The 20,631-nt window shown below is 49.3% G+C and overlaps 1 protein-coding gene and 1 long non-coding RNA gene across 2 annotated transcripts; one reads left to right on the forward strand and one right to left on the reverse strand.

Annotated features, from left to right (window-relative positions):
- Positions 1 to 758: 758 nt before the first annotated feature.
- LOC106048571 (olfactory receptor 52K2-like) lies at positions 759 to 2,181 on the reverse strand. Its single transcript, XM_013200559.3, has one exon. The coding sequence runs from the start codon at positions 2,179 to 2,181 to the stop codon at positions 1,231 to 1,233; it is 951 nt and encodes a 316-aa protein (XP_013056013.2). The 3' UTR covers positions 759 to 1,230.
- A 13,885-nt stretch (positions 2,182 to 16,066) lies between these two features.
- LOC106048570 (uncharacterized) lies at positions 16,067 to 17,700 on the forward strand. Its single transcript, XR_010828488.1, has 3 exons — positions 16,067 to 16,494; positions 16,597 to 16,987; positions 17,234 to 17,700. It is a non-coding gene; the product is annotated as an uncharacterized lncRNA (long non-coding RNA).
- Positions 17,701 to 20,631: the final 2,931 nt, after the last annotated feature.

Below are 20,631 nucleotides of genomic sequence, written 5' to 3' on the forward strand. Positions count from 1 at the left end.
TGAAGAGGAGGAGCACAGCCCCTGTTCCCTGCTTCCCTACTTTAATCCACACTCCTGCTCCTCACCTTCAGTGCCAGGAGGTCACCCTCCTGCAGCAGCCCTGATGCTTTCTTGTGTTTGTGGCCCTTCATACCAGGGAATCTGCACAAAGCGAAGGAGGCTTGTTCAGCTGAACTCTGCAGCTGCTCTGCACATCCCATTGCAAACAATTCCTGCTCCTCCTAAGGCAGCGCAGCACATGAGGGGTGAAGAAGTGATGAATTATCCTCATGGCAGTGCAGCATGAGCAGAATTACAAGATCTCCAAAGGGGAGAGCTAGTTTGCTAAAGTGCCATATGCATGGGTATAAGATCTCACAGGAATTCAGAGGCAAATACTTATGGAAAAATGGCACTTTTCAAAATCCCTATAATGGTATTACAGGTACTTAAAGGTTTAAGAAAGAGACACAACAACATTGAAAATTAGGGAATCCCATTAAAATATTGGTAAAAAAAATGTAGAAGATTTCAGGACTGATACTGTTTTGGAGTCTCTGATAAGAAAGGAATAAAAGCTTATGCAACACCACAGGGTTTCAGTGTGACCTACATGTCCTGTTCTCAAGTGAGCTGAGCTTTTGTTACTGCTGCAAACGCCTCAATAAATGTTCAAGGCAGGATTGGGAGGAAAAGAAAATCTGTTTAGGGCCAATATCTGGATGAGTGTGTGTGTAAATGTGCATACACGCACAACACCTGTGAACACACACACCCTACATAGCCAGGCACCAGGATCAGGCAGTTGCTAAAGACTAGTATCAATAAATGGAGAATTACAGATCAGGTGGAAAAGGTACATGTGGAAAGATGAACCCATTAACAGCCTTTCGTTTCCGAAGTGGTAACAATCTTTTATCAAGAACTGTCATTAAGAGGAGAGTCGTGAGGTGACACAGAGGAGGACCAATGGTTCAGATACATTTATATACCATTTGTCTTTCTGTTCTGAACAGGAATGTAGAATTGACTTCCTAAAGATAATCGGTTTCACCAGTGAAACTTTTCATGGTGCCTCTGGCTTTTAGCGTTTGGCCGAGAAGATGAAGAGATCACCCTGCTTTTCTCATAAACCACTTTTAAAGATTTTCTTTGCCTCTCCCCCCTTCCCTTCCCCCCCCCCCCAATACTGCCATTGTCCTCTGGTGTGATCCCCATTCCTTCCCATGTGGCGTTAGCAACGGGCTTGGGTCAGGACACAGGCTGGATCTCCTTCTGCCGGAACAGGCTCAGCACCCGCTCCCGGATCACCTTGGTCCTCATCCCATAGATGAGCGGGTTGAGCATGGGAGGCACCAGCAGGTAGAGGTCAGCCATCAGGATGTGGAGGTGTACAGGGATGCTCTGGCCCCAGCGCTGAACACAGAAGGAGAAGAACCCAGGCACGTAGAAGAGCAGAATGACTCCAATGTGGGAACCACAGGTGAAGAAGGACTTCAGGCGAGCCTCTCTGGAGGAGAGGCCTAAAACTGCCCTCAGGATCAGCGCATAGGAGATGGCAATGAGGGTGATGTCTAAGCCCACTATGAAGATGGCAGATGTGATCCCATAGATGCTGTTGGGCCGGGTGTCCCCGCAGGCCAGCTTCACTACTGACATGTGCTCGCAGTAGGAGTGGGGAATGACATGAATGCCACAGTAGGACAGGCTGCTCACCATACACGTCAGAGGGGTCATGAGTCCAATGCCACGCACTGCAGCGGCCAGGCCCAGCTTGGCAATGGTGGGACCAGTCAGGATGGCAGAGTAGTGCAGGGGCTTGCAGATGGCCAAGTAACGGTCGAAGGCCATGGCAAGCAGGATCCCTGACTCCACTGCAGAGAAGCCATGGATGAAGAACATCTGAACCACGCAGCCCTCAAAGATGATCTCATGGTTTTGGAACCAGAAGATGCTCAGGAGCTTGGGCATGGTGGAAGTAACAAGCACCAGGTCAATGGCAGCCAGCATGGAGAAAAAGTAAAACAAGGGCTGATGGAGGCTTGAGTCTGCCCTAATCACCATGAGGACTGTGAAGTTCCCCAGCACTGCCAGGATGTACATGGTGCAGAATGGGAAGGCGATCCAGAAGTGAGCAGCCTCCAGCCCAGGGATGCCTGTTAGGATGAAGGATGAGGGACTGGAGTGGTTTGGGTAGGACATGGTGCACAGCTGCGCAGCTGGAAGGGAAGCCACAGGAACATCTGGCACAGAGGAGAGAAGAAAAACCTGTGGCAAAGCTCTTCCATGAACTCCAGCCACAGGCAGAACACGCCTGCCTGTCTTCTTGGGCACACAGGCCAGTGATCATATCCTCCTGCCTCTTATCCAGGCACACTCAGCCCCGTCATCTGCAAAATGCAAACACACATGGTCTTAGCCCCAACGTTTGGGAGTTATCTGACCTCTCCTCCCATCCTGTGCTGGTCTTTGGCTGTTGTCCCCTCCAGTCCGTAGTTTGGGAGTTACAAACTAGATGTTAAATCCTTTCAGTTGCCTTTGGTACAAGAATCTAAGACAGGGAAGATCCAGAATACTCTGAGGATGCAGCTCAGCAGGACTTTTCACCCACAAGCTTTTGCAGGTTGTAAACCATATCTCCTTCTGGGTTGCTGTGCCCCATACGAGTCCCAGCTTGGGAAACTGCAGCAGATGCGCATTTGCACTACCAGTGTTTGTTCCCCAGAGCATTTTTGCTCAGACCAGCACTGTCAGCTTTGGGGCTGTCCTTGCTGGAGCCAGAACTCTGAGCAGCCTTGCTGTAGTCACCCTCTGAACAGGCATCCCTTCTACAGGGCCCCTGTCTCCTCCATTAGGAAGGAAAGCCAGCACCATGAAGGCAATCTGTTGCAAAGTGGCCTGAGGCTGCAGTGCTAGTCCCTTCCAGCATCAGCCTTCACATGTAATGCTTTCCTCTTCAAGCCCTTGCTAAACGAAAGAAGTGCTGTGAAACTTCCCTGTTTTTCAGGGAAGACAGATGCACAGAAGGGTTAAACTAGCCTGATGGCAGTATGGGAATCACACGCAAGTTTCTTAGGCACTTGTACCTTCTGTTTTCCCCAACATACCATAGATTCAGACTTAATCTCCTTGGCTTTTCAGACATTTGACTTCCCTAACCCCTAAATAGTTTAATCTCTCTGCCAAACTGCTTTGAGCCCTCCACATGACACAAACCAACCAGCATCTGTCTGTTTCCAGTCACTGCTATTTGCAATGTAAGGCCAAATACTGTGAAGCCAATGTTGTGAGAATGCTGTCATGGTAATATTATTCATAATATTTTATTGCAGAGAAGACTCTGCTTGCCATGTAGTCAGCTACCTAGGCCATGAACTCAGGGGGCAGAGCCACAGCTGGCACAAGCTCTGCTTGGAAAAAGCACATACTTACTCCCTCTTTTCACTCAGAAGTAATTAATCTGAAAATCCTGTGTGCTGTTCTGGGCAGTGTTACTTGTAACTCACCTTGTACAATAAAGCTCTCCAGATCATTAAATATGCTATTAAGCAAGCATCAGACTCAGTTTTTCCCAGGAGTTGGTGCTTTAGTTTACCTTTTTCAGGTGTGTTTGCAGTCCTGTTCTCTTCGTGTGATTTGATTTCTTGATTACACACAAACACTCAAACTACCAAGGAAGCAATGCCTTACCTTTAGCTCAGTCCGTCTGACCAGCCCCATCTGTGCCATGCAAAGAAACTGTCCTGACAGCACTTCGGTGTCATCTGTCTTACACCTGACCTCCTCTACATTTCATGCTTCCTCCTCTTGACAAGCTGGCAGCCACGGTGCCTCATGTAGTGCCTCAGAACCCTGACCAGGGACATTGGGACAGGGCTCTAGTGTCATGTTCCAGCCCTGCTCAGAGCATCACACCTGGAGTAGCTGTTCCTTCATCTCCTCAGCTCCAACTCAGCCTTGCACAGACTCGTTCACTACCACCAACCGCCAAGAATGACTGCAGTTGCAGCCTGTATGGAAATGGCACGTTAGGGAGATATTGCTGTCCTTTTGGCTATTTTTGAGTTGTACATGCAGCAGTGGTAATGGGAGCAGCACTCTGAGACTTGCTGCTGCTCAAGTGGAACAACACTTTCTGGTCTGTTGGCACACTTCTGAGCATTTGCTTTGTGTCTCATTGGCCTGAAAAGCTGATAGGGTTTTATTTCATGCAATTAGGTAGTTCAGTAATTTGTAAAGTGACAAGTCTTGTTCATTTCAGTAGTCATAGTCCAGCACATTTTCTATAAATGGGGAACATTACCTGTCAGCCTTACCTGGTTTGCTATACTCTATAAGACTTGTTGCAAACTTACTGTATTTGTTTTTAAACAGTCAAACATTAAAATGCCCTTAGAGAATGAGATGCTCAGTATTGAACAAATCACAGCAGGAGTTGCAATGTTTGACTGTTGGCAAACTGTCAAAGCTTTCCTGACCTTGTGAGGAGAGAATAGATCCTGGTACCTGAAGTTGACATTTTAACTCTATCCTCACTCATTTTTCTCAGCTCTGTTCCTCTGCTGCTAAGCAATGATCATTAAATTTACCAGATTTATTGGACTTAACATTTCTGTGTGGTTGTCAGACACAGCCCGTCTGTCAGCCATGCAGTCTATGTAAAACTTATAGGCAACTCCTTTTGTATTAACAGCCACCCAGCTTTCCTGATCAGCTTACAGCCTGTTATGAATCAAAGATCTCTTGAACTTAGAGTTTTAAGAGACCTAGAGTAATCATCCGGTACATATCATGTCCCCACTATAAGACCGAAAGTCGTCTCTGATAGAAAAACATAAAACCTTATCTTCCATTGCAGAAACTCTGCACTTTCCCCAAAGCATCTGTTTCAGAACTTTTTCCTAGTGTCAACCCAGTATGTCTACAGAGCTCATGACTTTTGTCCTTTCCGTAAGGGAGGAGAACAAATTATTACCTTCCTCGTGGTGTTTGAAATCCTCTTCAGGTTTGCACAGGTGAAGAGGACAGGACTAGAGATACGATCAGATAATTGCAGATCTTCACAGATGACTGGATGACCAGATGTTACACGTATGTGTCTTACAGTTTGTTTGAAGTTGGCTTAACTAATGAATAGCTTGCAGACAAATAATTAGCACTGTTGTAATGAACCCATGCAAGAAGGTAAACTGAGGTTGCAGATATATAACTGACAGTTTTCCAACACAATATTCACTTAAAGTAGGATATCTGGAAGTAATGAAGTAGATCATTAACCCAGTAAGAGACAAAGTCCACTTATATGTATTGGCATATCTGCAAGGTAGCTTTTAGGTTAGATTGGTTTATATGCACCTCAATTTTGCTAAGATTTGAACTTGGCTCAGAGCTTGGCACTATGCTTAAAAATACTGGTATAGCCCCAGGTTAAATGAAAAAAAATTCCTCCCAGCTCACCTGGATACTTTGGACGTGACCCTGTCTCTGCCTACATCACCCCCAAATACTGCTTTTGTTTCACAAGACTAAGCAAGTCCTCAGCCTTCCAAAGGGACCTGCATGCAAATATTTATGCATCTTAAGGGAACTGATCACTTTAATCACTCACTGCTGGGTCTTAAGAGACTGCAGTCATCACAGAGAAGAAGCTGCTGCCTGGGAATAGACAGGAATAGCAACGGTTTGTAAACAAATGTACTCCTCTTTCCTACTGCTTGGGTTATCTCTGTCTTGTTGTTAAGCAATGCAGAACAGCTTTTTGAGAGAGTGTTGCACAAAGAGGGAAGATTTTAACTTTGCATGGGCCAATACCCTACAGTGAGGACTAATTGTTCTAGTACACACAGCAGTACATGTGTCCTTCAGGTGTATCTCGGTGGTGTAAAACTATCTGGGTTTGAATCTAGCATCACTGCATACTTTTGGGGGCACAAGATGGCAGCATGGATTCTTAGAGCTCTATTTTGACGCCACCTATCATCAGAGGATCCTGAAGCATTCATGAATCATAGAATCACAGAATCATTAAATGGTTTGGGTTGGATGGGACCTTACAGACCACCCAGCCTCCCCCTGCCATGGGCAGGGCCCCTGCCCCCAGCCCAGGCTGCCCCCAGCTCCCCCAGCCTGGCCTTGGGCACTGCCAGGGCTGGGGCACCCCCAGCTTCTGGGGGCGGCCTGCGCCAGGGCCTCACCGCCCTCAGAGGGAAGAACTTCTCCCTAATTTCTAATATAAATCTACCCTCTTTTAGCTTAAAGTCATTCCCCCTTGTCCTATCACTACACTCCCTGACAAAGAGTGATGTACTAGCAAGCAGAGTAATAAATCAACTTTACACATTAAAGGGGAGTTGCAGTGAAAGTGGCACAATCTGTGTATGTTTCGCAATGTCTAACGAACTTTTCTATTATTTTTTGAAAAGAAAGATGCTTCCGTATAGTTTTCAAAGGATACCTCTTGATATCAACCTCCCCACTTTCAACAGCGCTACCCCATCCATGTTTTCCTTGGCTGGCATCCCTGGGCTGGAAGATATGTACCCTTGAATTTCCATCCCAATCAGCAGTGTTCACCATATCCCTCCTTGATAAAGATGGAGCTGTATCTTCGCAAGCTCATGTTTTATCTCTTCTCCATGTTAGCCTTCATTAACTTGGTGTTGTTCCTGACCACTGTGCTCAAAATTCGGAGCTGCTTCTGGTTCAACACCAAGGACATCACCCTCAGTATCTGCCTTATCAGACTGCTGGCTCTAGTCAGGGCAGCTGGGACCATGTTGCCTCTGCCTTTTCTCCTCCACCACCCGCCATACTGCCTCACTCATGCCATCTCTCACAGCTACTGTGAACACACAGTGGTGGTGAAGCTGGCCTGTGCTAATACCGGATTCAATAACATCTGTGGCAACATCATGGCTCCCTTCACCATGGGGCTGGATCTGCCCCATCAGGCTCTCCTACATCAGGATCCTGAGGACTGTGTTGGGCCTGGCATGCAGGGAAGAGAGACTGAATGCATTTGGGACCCGCATCTCCCACATCAGTGCCATCCTGGTCTTCGACACCCCCCCACGGCTCTCTTGTGGGTAATTCACAGGTTTGGTTGTCACGTTGTCCCTCACATGCACATCCTGATGACCAGCTCTGTTGTGTATGATGTCTAAACAAAGCAGATCTGTGACTGGGTGCTCATTGCATTTTTTTCAGAAGAAATTCTAAATTTCAGGTATCATGTGGTGTCAGTCAAAATTCAGCCAGGGCTTCATACTGGTCAGATCCCCAGAATAATTTGGGGCTCTCAAAAAGTTCCTCCAGATACTTCTTTCCTGAACAGACCCCAGTATCCCTCCAGTGCTGTAGTGTATTGGGTTTACATGACAAGGGGTTGGTAGCAAGTGGGCTGCAGGGGTGGCCTCTGTGAGAAGAGCCCAGAAACTGCCCCATGTCAGATCAGAGCCAGCTCCATCTGGCTCCAAAAGGACCTGCTGCTGGCCAGAGCCGAGCCATGAGTGACACTGGTTGGGCCTCTAGGAGAGCAGATTGAAGAAAGGAGGAAAAAAACCAAAACAAACCAAAAAATTGCTGTGCTACAGCAGCTGGGAAAGAGGAGTGAGAAATGAGAGAGAAGCAGCCCTGCAGCCCCCAAGGTGAGTGCAGCAGGAGGCAGGAGGTGCTCCAGGCTCACAGCAGCAGTTCCCCTGCGGCCTGGGGAGAGGCCCCTGGTGGAGCAGGCTGTCCCCCTGCAGCCCACGGGTCCCACACGGAGCAGATCTCCACGCTGCAGCCCGTGGAGGAGCCCCCGGTGGAGCAGGTGGATGTGGCCTGGAGGAGGCTGCGGCCCATGGAGAGCCCCCGCAGGAGCAGGCCCCGGGCCGGAGCTGCAGCCATGGAGAGGAGCCCACGCAGGAGCAGGGGGTCTGGGGGGAGCTGCCGCCCGTGGGGGACCCGTGCTGGAGCAGTTTGCTCCTGGGGGATGGACCCCGTGGGACGGAGCCGTGTGGGAGCAGTTCTTGAGGAGCTGCTGCCTGTGGGCAGCCCCCGCAGGCTCAGTTCGGGAAGGACGGCATCCCGTGGGAGGGACCCCACGGGGAGCAGGTGGAGATGAAATGTTATGGCCTGACCGCAGCCCCCATTTCCCATTCCCCTGCTCCACTTGCAGGGAGAAAGTGGAAGAGGGTGGATGGAGGGAAGATTTTTGTGGTTTGCTTTTAGTTTCTCACTGCTCTAGCTTGTTAGTAATAGGTAATAAATTATATTAATCTTCCTATGCTGAGTCTGTTTTGCCTGTGACGATAACTTGAGTGATCTCCCTGTTCTTATCTCAACCCTTTAGCTCTTTCCATTGTATTTTCTCCCTTTTTTGATTTGAGGAGGGGGAGTGAGATAGCAGCTGTGGCGGAGTTCAGCTGCACAGCAGGGTAAAACCACCACGTATGGACACACGCAGCCTCCTGAGGCATGGATAAGGTTCCTAAGGTATCCATTGTTACTTGCTTCACTCTGGTTTCAGCAGTGTGAATGCTGACACATCCTTGGATGATGCAGCATGGGGCCCAGATGACCTATCTGCACTGTGCTGATCTGCATAAGCTGGACTTGGGTCTGCCTCAACCATTTCATCATGGAAAACACTGTCAAGGCTCAGGCTTTGGATCCCAAAGCAGAGAGGTAAAAGGCAGACAGCATTGTGCTGTACAAAAAGGTTAGTGAAAACTCTCCTTTCAGCAACCACACAGCTCAGGAAACACCATTGTGGACCATGTAAAACCTATTCACAGAAACTTGCATAGATTTCCATGCAACTGCACATGAAAATTGAAGCCCCTGATGGGCCACAGGAATTAACTCTGCAGCAAGTATATGACGCACTTCAAAGGGCTCCTGTCTCTTCTCCTGAATGTTTCCAAGTTCACGACTTGAGAAGAGCGAGATGCTCATACGTATGTCCTGAAAGCAGTAGCAATTCAGCTGATAGCTGTCTACAGCGAGTAGTGAAGCCTACTTGGCAAACTGAGCAGAGTGCTAAATCCAGAGGTCAGCCTATGCAGAGCTGGAAAATTTTCAGAGCATTCAGCTTTGACGTCATGGTGCTGATAGCAAACTGGATGCAAATAACATTTTTGTTTGAGCTCCACTGGCTGCTCTTCTTCTCTTTTTGTGTGCTAAGGAAATGAGCTGATGGCCTGCAGGTCCTATCCAAAGAGCTATTGATGCTGCTGGACGATTTAACTAAAGAAGGGGGGAAAGGGGGCTGAAACGGCTTGTGTTGCCAGGCAGCTGGGAGAGGAGTGAGGTTTGAGGTGCTGACACTTGCTGCCGGGAGAGGGTGTGAGAAAAATCTCAAATAATTTTCTTCAGACCGGATCTTCTGTGAAGCTATTTTATTCCCGATTGCAATGGCAGGCATCCTGTCAATTAGGAGTGCATTTTAGTAAACACATCATAACCTTTTATTCCCTATTACCTGACGCCTGATCACCTCCCCTGTTTCCTCATTGGCCGAGTACTACAGGTTCACAAGCTACTTGACGCTCCTCTATACCATGTATGTACAATTTTTCTTTTTTTCAACCCTTTAATTTCTCCTTTCTTACGTTTTCAGAACTTGTGATCTTTGTTTTACTGTTCCCACACTGCTCATCCTGTTTTTCTCAAGCTTCTACCTTATTTTGGAACAGTGAGGCCTTCTACCGTCCACTTATCTACTTAGCATTTCTCCTTATGACTGCACAACTACCTTGGAATACAGAAAAGTAATTCCCTACTGCAAAATCACAACTTAGTTTCTCACATGGGGGTGGGCGGTGGGTGATGCCCATTCCTCGACACATGGCGCTGGCACAGCGTGGACCAGATGGGAGCCCCGTGCCTGCTCCCAGCCTCTCAGACTCTTTACTCAAAGCCTTACTCCCCATGCTTCAGAGTATATTCTGTGCAGCAAGCTCATGTGCAAAGACCTACACGTTTCCTCTGACTCCCCTGCTCTGATGGGAAGACCGTGATGGTCTTTTGGGCCCTCTGTGTTTTCTGAGGAGGCTTTGTCCCTACTCAAGGGCTCATGTGCCAGCTCCTTGTTGCAGTGGACTTATAGCTCTTTGGTTCCTCTTAACTACCTCTGTTTAAGTATGGGATGGGTTGTGGTCTGAGGTTTTCGGACCACATGGATTTTTGTTAATACACTCAGCTGCATATCATCTGTTTTTTTTTCAGCTGTATTTTTTCCTTGTGATTCTCCTCGAACGAGCTACACACGGGCTGTTGCCTGAGTTATTTATTGATGTGCTAGGCTGCCATAGATCTGATTCATAGGTCAGAGCTGCAAGTACAGCACAAACACCCCCTGCCTCATATTTCTATTGAATTAATGTATCTACTTCCTTTATTTCCCCCAAGTCTTAGAATAAGAAATGCGTTTTGTTGCATAGCTGGCACATTTATAAATCTGGGCTATTAAAATAGGAGATCCCTGTTCTCAGTGTCAAATGAATTTATGTGGCACGAGAACAAAGCCTGGCCTATTTTACTAGTACACCTGTAACTGTTGCATCCCTGAATCCATTTGCAGTCGGAGCTGAGGAGGTAAGAAATCCCCACACCCACCAAGGTCATGTTGTACATGGTGGCTCGTCTCCCGCTGCCATGAGGGTGACATGGAGTCTCTGCTTCCCCCAGGCTGTGCTCAGGAGTTCTCCCTCCAGCCCAGGTGCCACAGACAAGAAGAAGGAACGAACAGAAATCTTTCATGCTGGTGGGAAGCTGTCAATTTAGTCGAGCAGGGAACCGAGCAGAGGCCTGTGCTGTTGGATGTACTGATCAGAGATTCAGGAAAGGATGTGAATGGAGATGTTACAAAGCTTTTTTTTATGATACCACTATACCCAGAATAACAGTGACAAGGGATTATCGGAGAACTTTGCAATGTTGAGTGACAAAGTGATAACTGGACAGTAAAATTCAGTATAAATTCATTAAAACAGAGGCCCTCTGGCAAAACACAGCCTTAAATTGACATAAACAATGTCATGGTATGAGCTGTCCATTCCCACGCAAAAATAGACATCCCAGAGTTATACCTGGTGAGTCCTTGAAAACATCAGGGTGGCACCCACCCACTCCTTCTCGCCAGGCTTCTCTCTTCCCCTTGTTATCACCACAGCTTGCACTCAATCCCCTCAGCAAGGCAATGAGTCGTGCAGGTCAGGGTCAGCACAACGTGGTTTCTCTTTGCTGTTCCTTCCTTCTGACGCTTTTCCTCTGGTCCTGAGTGGGCTGATCCTTTCTGCAGTGTACCTGCTCCAACATGTGCTTACCCGCAGGCTGCAGTCCCTTCAGGGGAATACCTGCTTCACCGTGGGCTTACCTGCAGCCTGTGGTTCCTTCGGGGAAGCGCCTGCTCTGACATGGGTTTATTCACAGCTTGCAGTCCCCTCGGGGCACACCTGCTCTGGTGTGGCTCCTCCACAGGCCACAGCCCCTTCTACTACCATGGAGCGTCTCCTTTTTCTCTCACCTGGGTGTTCTTCTTGCTGTTCCTCACTCTTTTTGTTCTCACCTACCTGTCTCCAACGTTTTCTGCCCTTTCTTAAGTATGTTTTCACAGAGGTGTGACAAACTCCTCCAATGGGCTCAGCTGTGGTGCAGGATGGGTCTGTTACTGTCCAGCACAGGGAAGTCCCTGACATTCCCCTCACAGAGGCCGCCCCTGCAGCCCCTTCCACCTCCCCTCTACTGAAACCTTACCACCTATACCCAGTACACCTCCCTACAGTTATCCTGAGCTGGTATTTACAAATATTGTTTGTGCTGTGTGGGTAAAAAAAATGAGAAACAATGACAAAATAGTATTAGATGAAAGTGTTTTGTAACAGCTGTCCCTTCTGGTGCTGTTCTAAGATGCACTGGGATGTACCACAAGGAAAGGAACAAGTTCCAGCTAAATGTTACTTCCTGAAGGACTTCGACTATAGCCATAAAGCCATCCACCTGATGGGCTGCATAGCCTTTTACTACAGTACTAGCACTTATTGCACAAAGTATATTTGTTCTACAATTTCCAATCATAAATTATTATTTGTGTTATGATAGTGACTGAGAGCCAGCCAAGGGCTAAGGCAGCATGCGGCTTAGTAAAAAAGAGAAGCACATTCATCCCCAAAGCTACCAACTTAAATCAAGAAAGATCAACAGCTGGGTGAAGTTCAATGGGCAGTTCTGTCACTGGAAATATTCATTAAAATTAGGAACCTCCTCTTTATCTGTTTGGTCCTCCCCCAACAGATGAAGGGGCACCAGGATGTACATGTTCCCCATGGTGACAGAGGCCAGTGCAGCCAGGTCCTCCCCAGGCTTGTGCACCACAGACAGCCCAATCAGCGGCACATAGAAGGCCAGGACACACAGATGTGGGTAACGTAGGTGCTGGACACCTTGAGCCTCTCCTTCCACGGTGACAACCACAAGACAGACTTGAGGATCAGGAGTTAGGAGAGGCAGATGAGGACGGCGTCCACCCCGTGACCAGCCGGAAGGCGGTGAGACCAGTTACAGTCCTTTGCATCATTGCCCTGCAACGAGGGGGTAGTTCATCCAGACTTCCTGCAATAATCCTGCTTTTGACCAAAGGCCAAACGTCACAACCTGCTCTAATGCACACGTTTTGTATGCAGATCACACAATGCAGGCTGTGCTCTGAAGCCCTGAAGAGGTTATGGCTCCATCATCTGTCCCTGGGGGTGTCCAAGGAAAGGTTGGACGTGGTGCTTGGGGACATGGTTGAGTGAGTGACATTGGTGGTAGGGGGGTGGTTGGACCAGGTGATCTTGGAGGTCTTTTCCAACCTTAACGATGCTATGATTTGCACAGTGCATCAGCTGCCAGCTTCTCTAGCTGGTGAGGATCCCCCTCTAGCCACCCCCTGCCTCCCTGCGCCTCTGACTTGGCTGCCATCATGCCCTGCCCCCCTGCAGAGCATCCTGCACATTCGCCTCCCCCTGTGTCCCAGCCTGGCTGGGTTTGTGGCCCAGGGTAAAGACAAGCCCCCATGGAAGTGCTCTGTCATTACCAGTGCACATCACAGTGGGAATACAGTAAGGGGCTGAAGCTAACATAGGGTGAATAAATCAATAAATAAATAAATAAACCTACTTCCCAGTTTTTGCTGCTTTGCCTCTTTGCAGTGTTTTAAGTATCCAGCCCAGGATACTTCAGTATCCAGGACTTTCAGGCAACTTTCCCTCCTGCGACAACAAGGACAGAAACACCAGTCCTGCCACTGTCACCCCTCAAGTAGTTAAAACTGATTTGTCCTGCAGGAGGCTCTGTTTCCACAGAATCACAGAATTGAAGGGGTTGGAAGGGACCTCGAAAGATCATCGGGTCCAACCCCCCTGCCACAGCAGGTTCCCTAGAGCAGGCTGCCCAGGTAGGCGTCCAGACGGGCCTTGTATATCTCCAGAGAAGGAGACTCCACAACCTCCCTGGGCAGCCTGTCCCAGTGCTCCGTCACCCTCACCGGGAAGAAATTCTTTTGCATGTTGGTGCGGAACTTCCTGTGCTCTATCTTGTGGCCATTACTTCTTGTCCTATCCCCACAAACCACTGAAAAGATGTTGGCCAAATAAAAGATGTTGGCCAAATGTTTTTTTTTTTTTTTTGCCACTTTGTTTTGCCACAAAGCCACCTACAACCATCAGCAAGAGCGTAGGTATCTCCATGAGGAATGGTGAGCAGATGAAGAAGATATGAGGGAAACAAGAAGTGCAACAGATTTCCCTGTATTCAAACCAGAATATGCCCAGCACAGAGTCAGAGTCATGGACGAATGGCCAAGAAATAGCATTGGGCTTTAGTCCTGTCAGGTTGCATAAAGGATGAGGAGGTGTTGCCAAGAGTCCCAGTGAAACAAATGGAGCAGAGGTGAGAAGTACCAACTCTGGGAAACCTGTCAGGGGGAAAAATGCAACCCCAAAGCTGATGTTGTTGAATGCTGACATGAGCTCCATGCAGATTTGCTTGAGCTCCTAAGCCCTAAGGCAAAGAAAGATATTTATCAAATCTGCTATTACAACTGGCAACAAGAATTTCTAGGCTCCGGTGAAGCACAGAGAAGCATCACAATCCCGCTCTGAATTCCTGTGTTCAGACCCTGGTTGGCTCAGATGCGGCCCTACCTCACTGAATAAAGTGGAAACATTTGCACTGACTTTTGCAAGAGAGAAAAAAGACCTCTGTATTTCAAAATCCCAGTACAACCCTTGAGAATCTTAGGTTGTTACCACTTGCAATAGTATTCACAGACTCATACTCCGCTGTGCTGGGCACTGAACAGCTTCCACTGCTGAAAACATCTGCACTTCTGAAGGGCTCCTGGTATGGTCTATCACAGATACAAACAGGTGGTGTTTGTGGAGGAAGGAAGTGGCAATAAATAACTTTGTCCCATTGCAAGCAAAAGTTATCTTACACAGAACAGAAGTCTCAGGAAAGGATAAGGACCATAAATTTAATTTCCATGGGGCTATGTAGGTAAGGATAAAAAGTTGCCTTGCCAAGTCCGAAGTGAGCATGTTCCTGATTAGTCTAAATTTTGGAATTTTTCTGTTCATAGTACAGCTTCTGCATTTGGACATCTCCCACCCCCATGCTCTACAGCCAGGGCACAAGTGTGTTATGCCACCAACAAGAAAATCTTTAACAGAAAATATATTCACAAAATGCTGTCTAGGAATAGCTTCTTTCCTCCCTGCTGCAGGCCCTTCCTCATGAGCAAAGTGGTCAGAGCCCTTCTCATACTATTTTGCATCATTTGAGCTGCAGAAAATGTTGGAGAGCCTGCTCTAACCCCCAGAAAACACCAGGAACTTCTGCTCAGCTTCAGCTTTGCTCGATGTGAGCTGAGCTACATCATGTCTGGAAGGTGACACAACCCCTGAGGCATGAACGTGCTCACCTGACATCTACGGCTTGTTAAGCTGCAGCACCTCAATGCCTGAGCTCAGGCTCCTGCTGTTCAGAGACACTTCAGGGCAAGTCTGGGACAAAACCTGACAATGACAAGTAAAGTGCTGCAGACAGCCAAGGGAATCACAGATAAAAACAGATTTCAGGAGCAGACAGAGGAGGAAATCCTGGATACCAAAACCCAACAGCTTCTCAAGGCACTGATAAACCTGCACTGCCCAGGGTCAGTTCTGGCCACAGAATGGTGTCTTGGTGTATTCGGTTTACATGGCAAGGTTTTGGTAGCAGGGATGCTGAGTCTATTGTCATTTACCCATGATGATAACTGGTGAATGATCTCCCTGTTCTTATCTCAACCCTTTAGCCCTTTCCATCGTACCTTCTCCCTTTTTTGATTTGAGGAATGGAAGTGAGGTAGTGGCCGTGGTGGAGTTCAGCTGCCCAGCTGGGTAAAACCCCCACGCCTGGCTAGTCTCGGTGCTGCAGACATGGCACATGCCTCAGGCTGGCCACTTTTATAGGACACCCCTGCCTGTCCCCCAGCGCACTGCACCAAGCTGGAATAACTCTGCTGCTGCAGGTGATTTTATTCGTGCGCACAGCTCCGCAGTGTGGCACAGGTCACTGTGCTCACCCCACCAAAATATTCACCTCCTGGACAGGTTCCTCAAATCCCGGGAGCGAGAAGTGTCTGAGCTGCCCAGCGCAAATGGCCAGGATCAGTGGCACAAGGTCCAGCCGGAGGCCGGTTACCAGTAGTCTGCAGAAGATATGTTACTGGGGATGTGGCTGACCATGCCCCTTAATACTCCTTCATCCTCCTGCTATTTTTATTTCTGGAGAGGGCTACTCTGCTTTAGGCAGCCCTCAGAAATCCCTCTTCCAGGATTATCCCAATCTCCTTTTGAACTCATTTAAGTAATTTGGATCTACAGCAACCTTCAGGAAGGAGTTCCTCTGACCCACCAGACACTGTGCAAAGGCCTTGTTTGGTGTGAGCCCCCCTATCAGCATCTGTGATCTCAGACCCTAAAGGGTCACAGTAGCAGCACTGGGTAGGAGGACTGGAAGGAATGAGACAGCAGCTGATAGAAAGGGTTGGAAATATGAGAAATAATTATTCTTTGTTCTTCTAAAAAGGATAGAGACTGTACAGCTGTAGGACAAGAAATTCTGTAGTAGCTAGCGCCATAGTTAGGGTTGTATGTGCAATAGTCCAGGGTAGGATGGGAAGGAGATGTTCTACCTTGGTAAATTAGATGATGCATAAGCAGGGCCTTGGCAGCTGGGGCTTGGCCCAGCCAGCTATCATGATGCATGGTACTGTCACCATCATGCCAGTATGTTAAACCTGGGAAACCATGGAAAGTGGTTAGAGGAGTTCCTGGTGACGGGAGGATGGTTTCCACGCCCTCCTGGGCAGGAGGAGGACATAACTCCTCTCTTCCGAGCCACCTCATTAAACAAGCACTCATAAAGATGTGTACAGAGCCTGGGAGCAAGGACCCCTCCCACTGCTGCGCTGTTTCTTCTCATCCCCATCTATCTGGGCTTGAGGTAGAGATGTGGGAAGGCGGCCGGGTCCTGATGTTCATGCTGAGATGTGCTCAGCACCATCAGGCACTCATGGATGCAGGGGTTTGTCTATTTATCCTTTAGTTGTTCTCACGGAGGAAGGTGGGAGGCAGCAGCTGTGTCGCGGTGAGGCACCACGTCCCAGTGGGCAGCCACCAGCTCCTGGCAGCAGCATGGTTATGTCACAACTGCGTCACTGTGGGCAGGACTGGTGACACGCAGCCTGGGACGGTTATAAAAAGGGCGATCCTGGCCCAAGCTGGCAGTTGGAAAGGTGGGTAAACGAGGGCTGGGTTTGGGCAGGGAGGGAGCAGCAGACCTTGGTGGTGGACGGTGGCTGCCCCTTGCTCCCTTGGTTCTTCTCCTCTGCCTTGTAGCCAGACTCCTGGACAGGGACACCGCAGGACCATGGGATGCTCCTGCCCTCACCCCGCTCCACCTCTCCACCAGAGAATGGTCGTGCTCTACAGAACTGGTAAGACATTGACAAGCTGTTCCCCATCGCAGTCCTATGGGACGCCGGCAGCTCCCCACAGTTCCTCACCCTTCTTCCCTGCTCAGCTGAGCCCTGGCGATGCAGTGGCCGTGTCAGTGGGGTGGTGACAGGCACTAAAGGGACTGCACCAGCCCATGCCAGCAGGGGAGCAGCCCAGTCAGAGAAGAGCAGGAGGAGGAACCAGGGAAGGCGGCTGCTCCTTGTTGCTTCCTCTGTGCATTACAGATGGACGCCCAGACATGGATGGGACCAGACCACCGAGCACCCCCGTCCTCTGTCCCAGACAGCTGTCACTCTACAGGACAGATAAGAGCCAGGGGAGAGGGCTCTGTGCTTCCCCGGCGGCCCCACATGAGCTGGCACTGTCCCCAGTGATGCCGTGGCTGTGTCACAGCCGTCGGAATGCCAAGGGTCTGGGGACATGGGGGGCCCTGGGCGGACAGCTGCATGACGCTGCTCCAGTGGTCAATTCCCCCTGTCCTTGGCAGTCACAACCCATACGGACACAACCACACCACAGCCCTGCCAGTCTGCTGGAGTGTCGGAATTTGTGCAGCTGGCCTCAGGAGGAAGCCTGAGTGCACCGCCCCGGTCTGCACCGCATCGTGCTTCTGCAGGATCCACACAGCCAGGGACAAAGGGAGCTCCGCACCACTCACCATCTCTGTGCGAAACCTATCAGAGAAGCTAAAAAATAAAAAAAGTTTCTTAAAGTTTCTGATTATGCATGCATTGTCTGGCTTTTTTGGCTACTGCTGTCTTTCTTGGGAACCTTTTGCGGATTTTGCTTATTGTCTTTATTTTCTTACTACATCTGTCTAAATGTGCTATAACACACCTATAAAAATACATGCATAATGTGAGTCTTTGTATAAATGAGTGAGCTGCGCAGAGCCCAAGGCTGAGCACTGCAGGGCTCCCCTAGGGCCAGCTGCGCCGGCCAGCAGAGAAGCCACCTCCTTTACATTGCCCCAGCTGTTGATTTCCCCGTCGGCAGCAGGATTTCTTGCTGGCAGCACTGGAGAAAACTATGTAAAGATCTGTAGCTTTTATAAACTCCTGCTGGATCAAAAGCAGCAGCCCTGACTCCAGGCTGCTCACCCACCCGTGGGATGGTACCCACCCAGCAAGCTCACTGCAGGCAGCGCGGGCTTTCCCACACACGTACACCCCAGAGCAAGGCTCGTCGGGCCCCAGCCCCACGTCATGCTGCCAGGCTGCAAGGAGGCAATGCCCCCTCTGAGCCTGGAGCTGCAGCACACCTGCAGGAAGCAGGGCTTTCCTCTCCTGTTTTAGTAAGTCTTGATCTAGTAAAGGCAGGCAGCTATGCATACCTCGGATGAGGATGGGGAAGAGGAAGATGTTACTTCCTCTGTCCCCAGACCATTTGGGCTCCTTCCAGGATCTCCAGAGCTCATGGCCTGGCTGCAGGCAGCCCAGCGGCCAGCCCTGGTGTCTCAGGGTGCGGTGCCATGCTGTGCACGGCTACTTTCTGTAGGCTTCTGAGGGGCAATGCTGCTTCCTGGAACACAAGCAAGACCTTCAGGGTTTTGAAGGCAGGATTTCTCTCCTTGTGGTCACATTCATTCCCCTTTAACTTCTTTCTGTGAAGACTGCATTGCACAGAGGAATTTTGAGGTGTGCACTGAAAGAGAAGCTATTGGGGAAGGGCAGGGAACATTTTACTTTTGGAAGCATGGGTTTGTGCCTCATGCTGTGGTCTGCCACCCTTGGCCTGGTGCTGCTTTGCTGTTCTTGGGGCACAGAAATGTGCAGATATCAGAGAGGGGAAAGAGTCTCGGGGGCTTCTGGGCTCTGCTGCAGCATGTGGTAGGTAGGTGGAAGCTCTGGGCTTGGGTGAGGAGCTTTGTGATGGAGCTGAATCACACTGACGCTGTTCTTCATGTGCCGATGTGTGAAATAATGAGCTCTGTGCTAAAGCCATAAGGAGACTCAGGATGGTTGGCGTGTTTTTGGACAGGCTGTGGTCTCCCTGAGAGGTGCTGGCCCCTCCCTGTGGGTGCTGTCCTTGCTTGGGTGCTTCATCCAGGGCAAAATATGGGCTGGCACTTTAGCATAGTTCTGCAAGAGGATGTTGCTAAGAGAAAGATCGTGCTTCCTCCCACCCAGGCTCTCCTCCTGCCACACCACGTGCCTGTTACGGAAACTTGGCTGTGTACCGGCACTTTTGGGTTTGGGCCCAGCTGGCAAGGAGCCAACAGCCTTGTTCAATTTGGAGATCTGGGCTCAGCACAGCAGGTCAGACACCTCCAATTTGTGGCAGCTCCATGCACATCAGTGAAGCTCAGCTCTGAGCCCTGCAGAACAGGGTGAGGTATAAGCCTGATGTTCTCTGCCTTGGAGGGTTGCCCAGGGTTAGTTCCAGTCTGGCTCCATCTGCTAGAAACCAGCCATTAGATCGTGACAAAGAAGATGTAAAAATATTTTATTGCTATGAAGCACATCTCTGCCCTTACCAACAGCTTGGATAGGCTACTGTAAAATTGGCAGCCACAAATAATGCCATACATACGAGGATTATCTGATCTCTCAGTCTTTTTAGAGGATTGTTTTCTCTGAGGCTGGGAATAATCCTCCCAAAAGCGCAGTCTGCAACTGTTTACCCAGCGCATGGCAATGCTGCCTGCCAGCCTCGGCCAGGAAGGGACGAAACGCCGTGCTCCCCGCTGGCACGGCAGCAGCAGGGCTGTTAATGGCAGACTTTGCCAAGGAGATGTTCGTTCTGGGGTGTCGCTTGAGACCTGAAGCTGGTGCTTGGTTTTGCTTGTCGCTCCTCTGCCAGCAGTAGCAGGCTGTCCTTCCTCAGTGAACCGTCAGGGTGGAAGGGTGTGCAGGTACACCTGTCTCCAAAGAAAACAATTATGAACCAAATATTTAAAATCATGCAACTGCCCTAGAAACGGGGAACAGGTTAGGAAAAACTTCATGTTTTGCGATGCTTTTCATGTGCTTTCTCTATTCAGGGCATTTCAGGATCCTCATATTTGAGTCTCTCTACAATGAAGACAAATAAAAGGACTTGTTTAATTGTCATCACTGAGGCAGAAAGGGATTGAAGGGAACCATCAGTTACGGCAGCTAATTGACAAAATCATGAGTTGGCCAGAGGGAACGTGTGTTCTGCTGGACCATTGAACAGCTCCATCATTTACCAGTGTGGAACAAAACTGATGCTCAAGCCCCAAATATTCAGGTGGGAGTGTTGTAAATGACTGTTAAAAATGACTGCTTTTCACACTGGCTGTGCCAGCGTGAGTGATGAGGACTTTTCTTTAAGTGGCTGCACTTGTGTGACTATACACGTGCCTGCCCAACCCTCCTCCCTTCCCTTAACTTTTGAACCATCGGCCAGATCTGTCCAGACCAGGCTGGAGGACAGGGGGTTGAGCCACTTCATTTCTAAAGGCTTCACAAGAAGTCAGCAGCCAGGGAAAGTCAGGCTTCCTCTTTGGTTTCCTTAACGGAGGGAACAGCTAACAAACCGTGGTCCATTGGAGGTCAGAGGGGCTGGGCTGACGAGGCACGTGGCAGGGGGTGACATCCCTGGGCCATTTGCTGCTGTTGGTTTGCTGGTCGACCCCAGGCTGCTGGCAGCAGCTGGG

Source organism: Anser cygnoides, chromosome 1 (genome assembly GCF_040182565.1).
Source record: "Anser cygnoides isolate HZ-2024a breed goose chromosome 1, Taihu_goose_T2T_genome, whole genome shotgun sequence".
Taxonomy (NCBI): domain Eukaryota; kingdom Metazoa; phylum Chordata; class Aves; order Anseriformes; family Anatidae; genus Anser; species Anser cygnoides.

Excerpts from the sequence above, each read along its gene's own strand:
- LOC106048571 (XM_013200559.3), bottom strand. The coding sequence starts at position 2,181 with ATGTCCTACCCAAACCACTCCAGTCCCTCATCCTTCATCCTAACAGGC.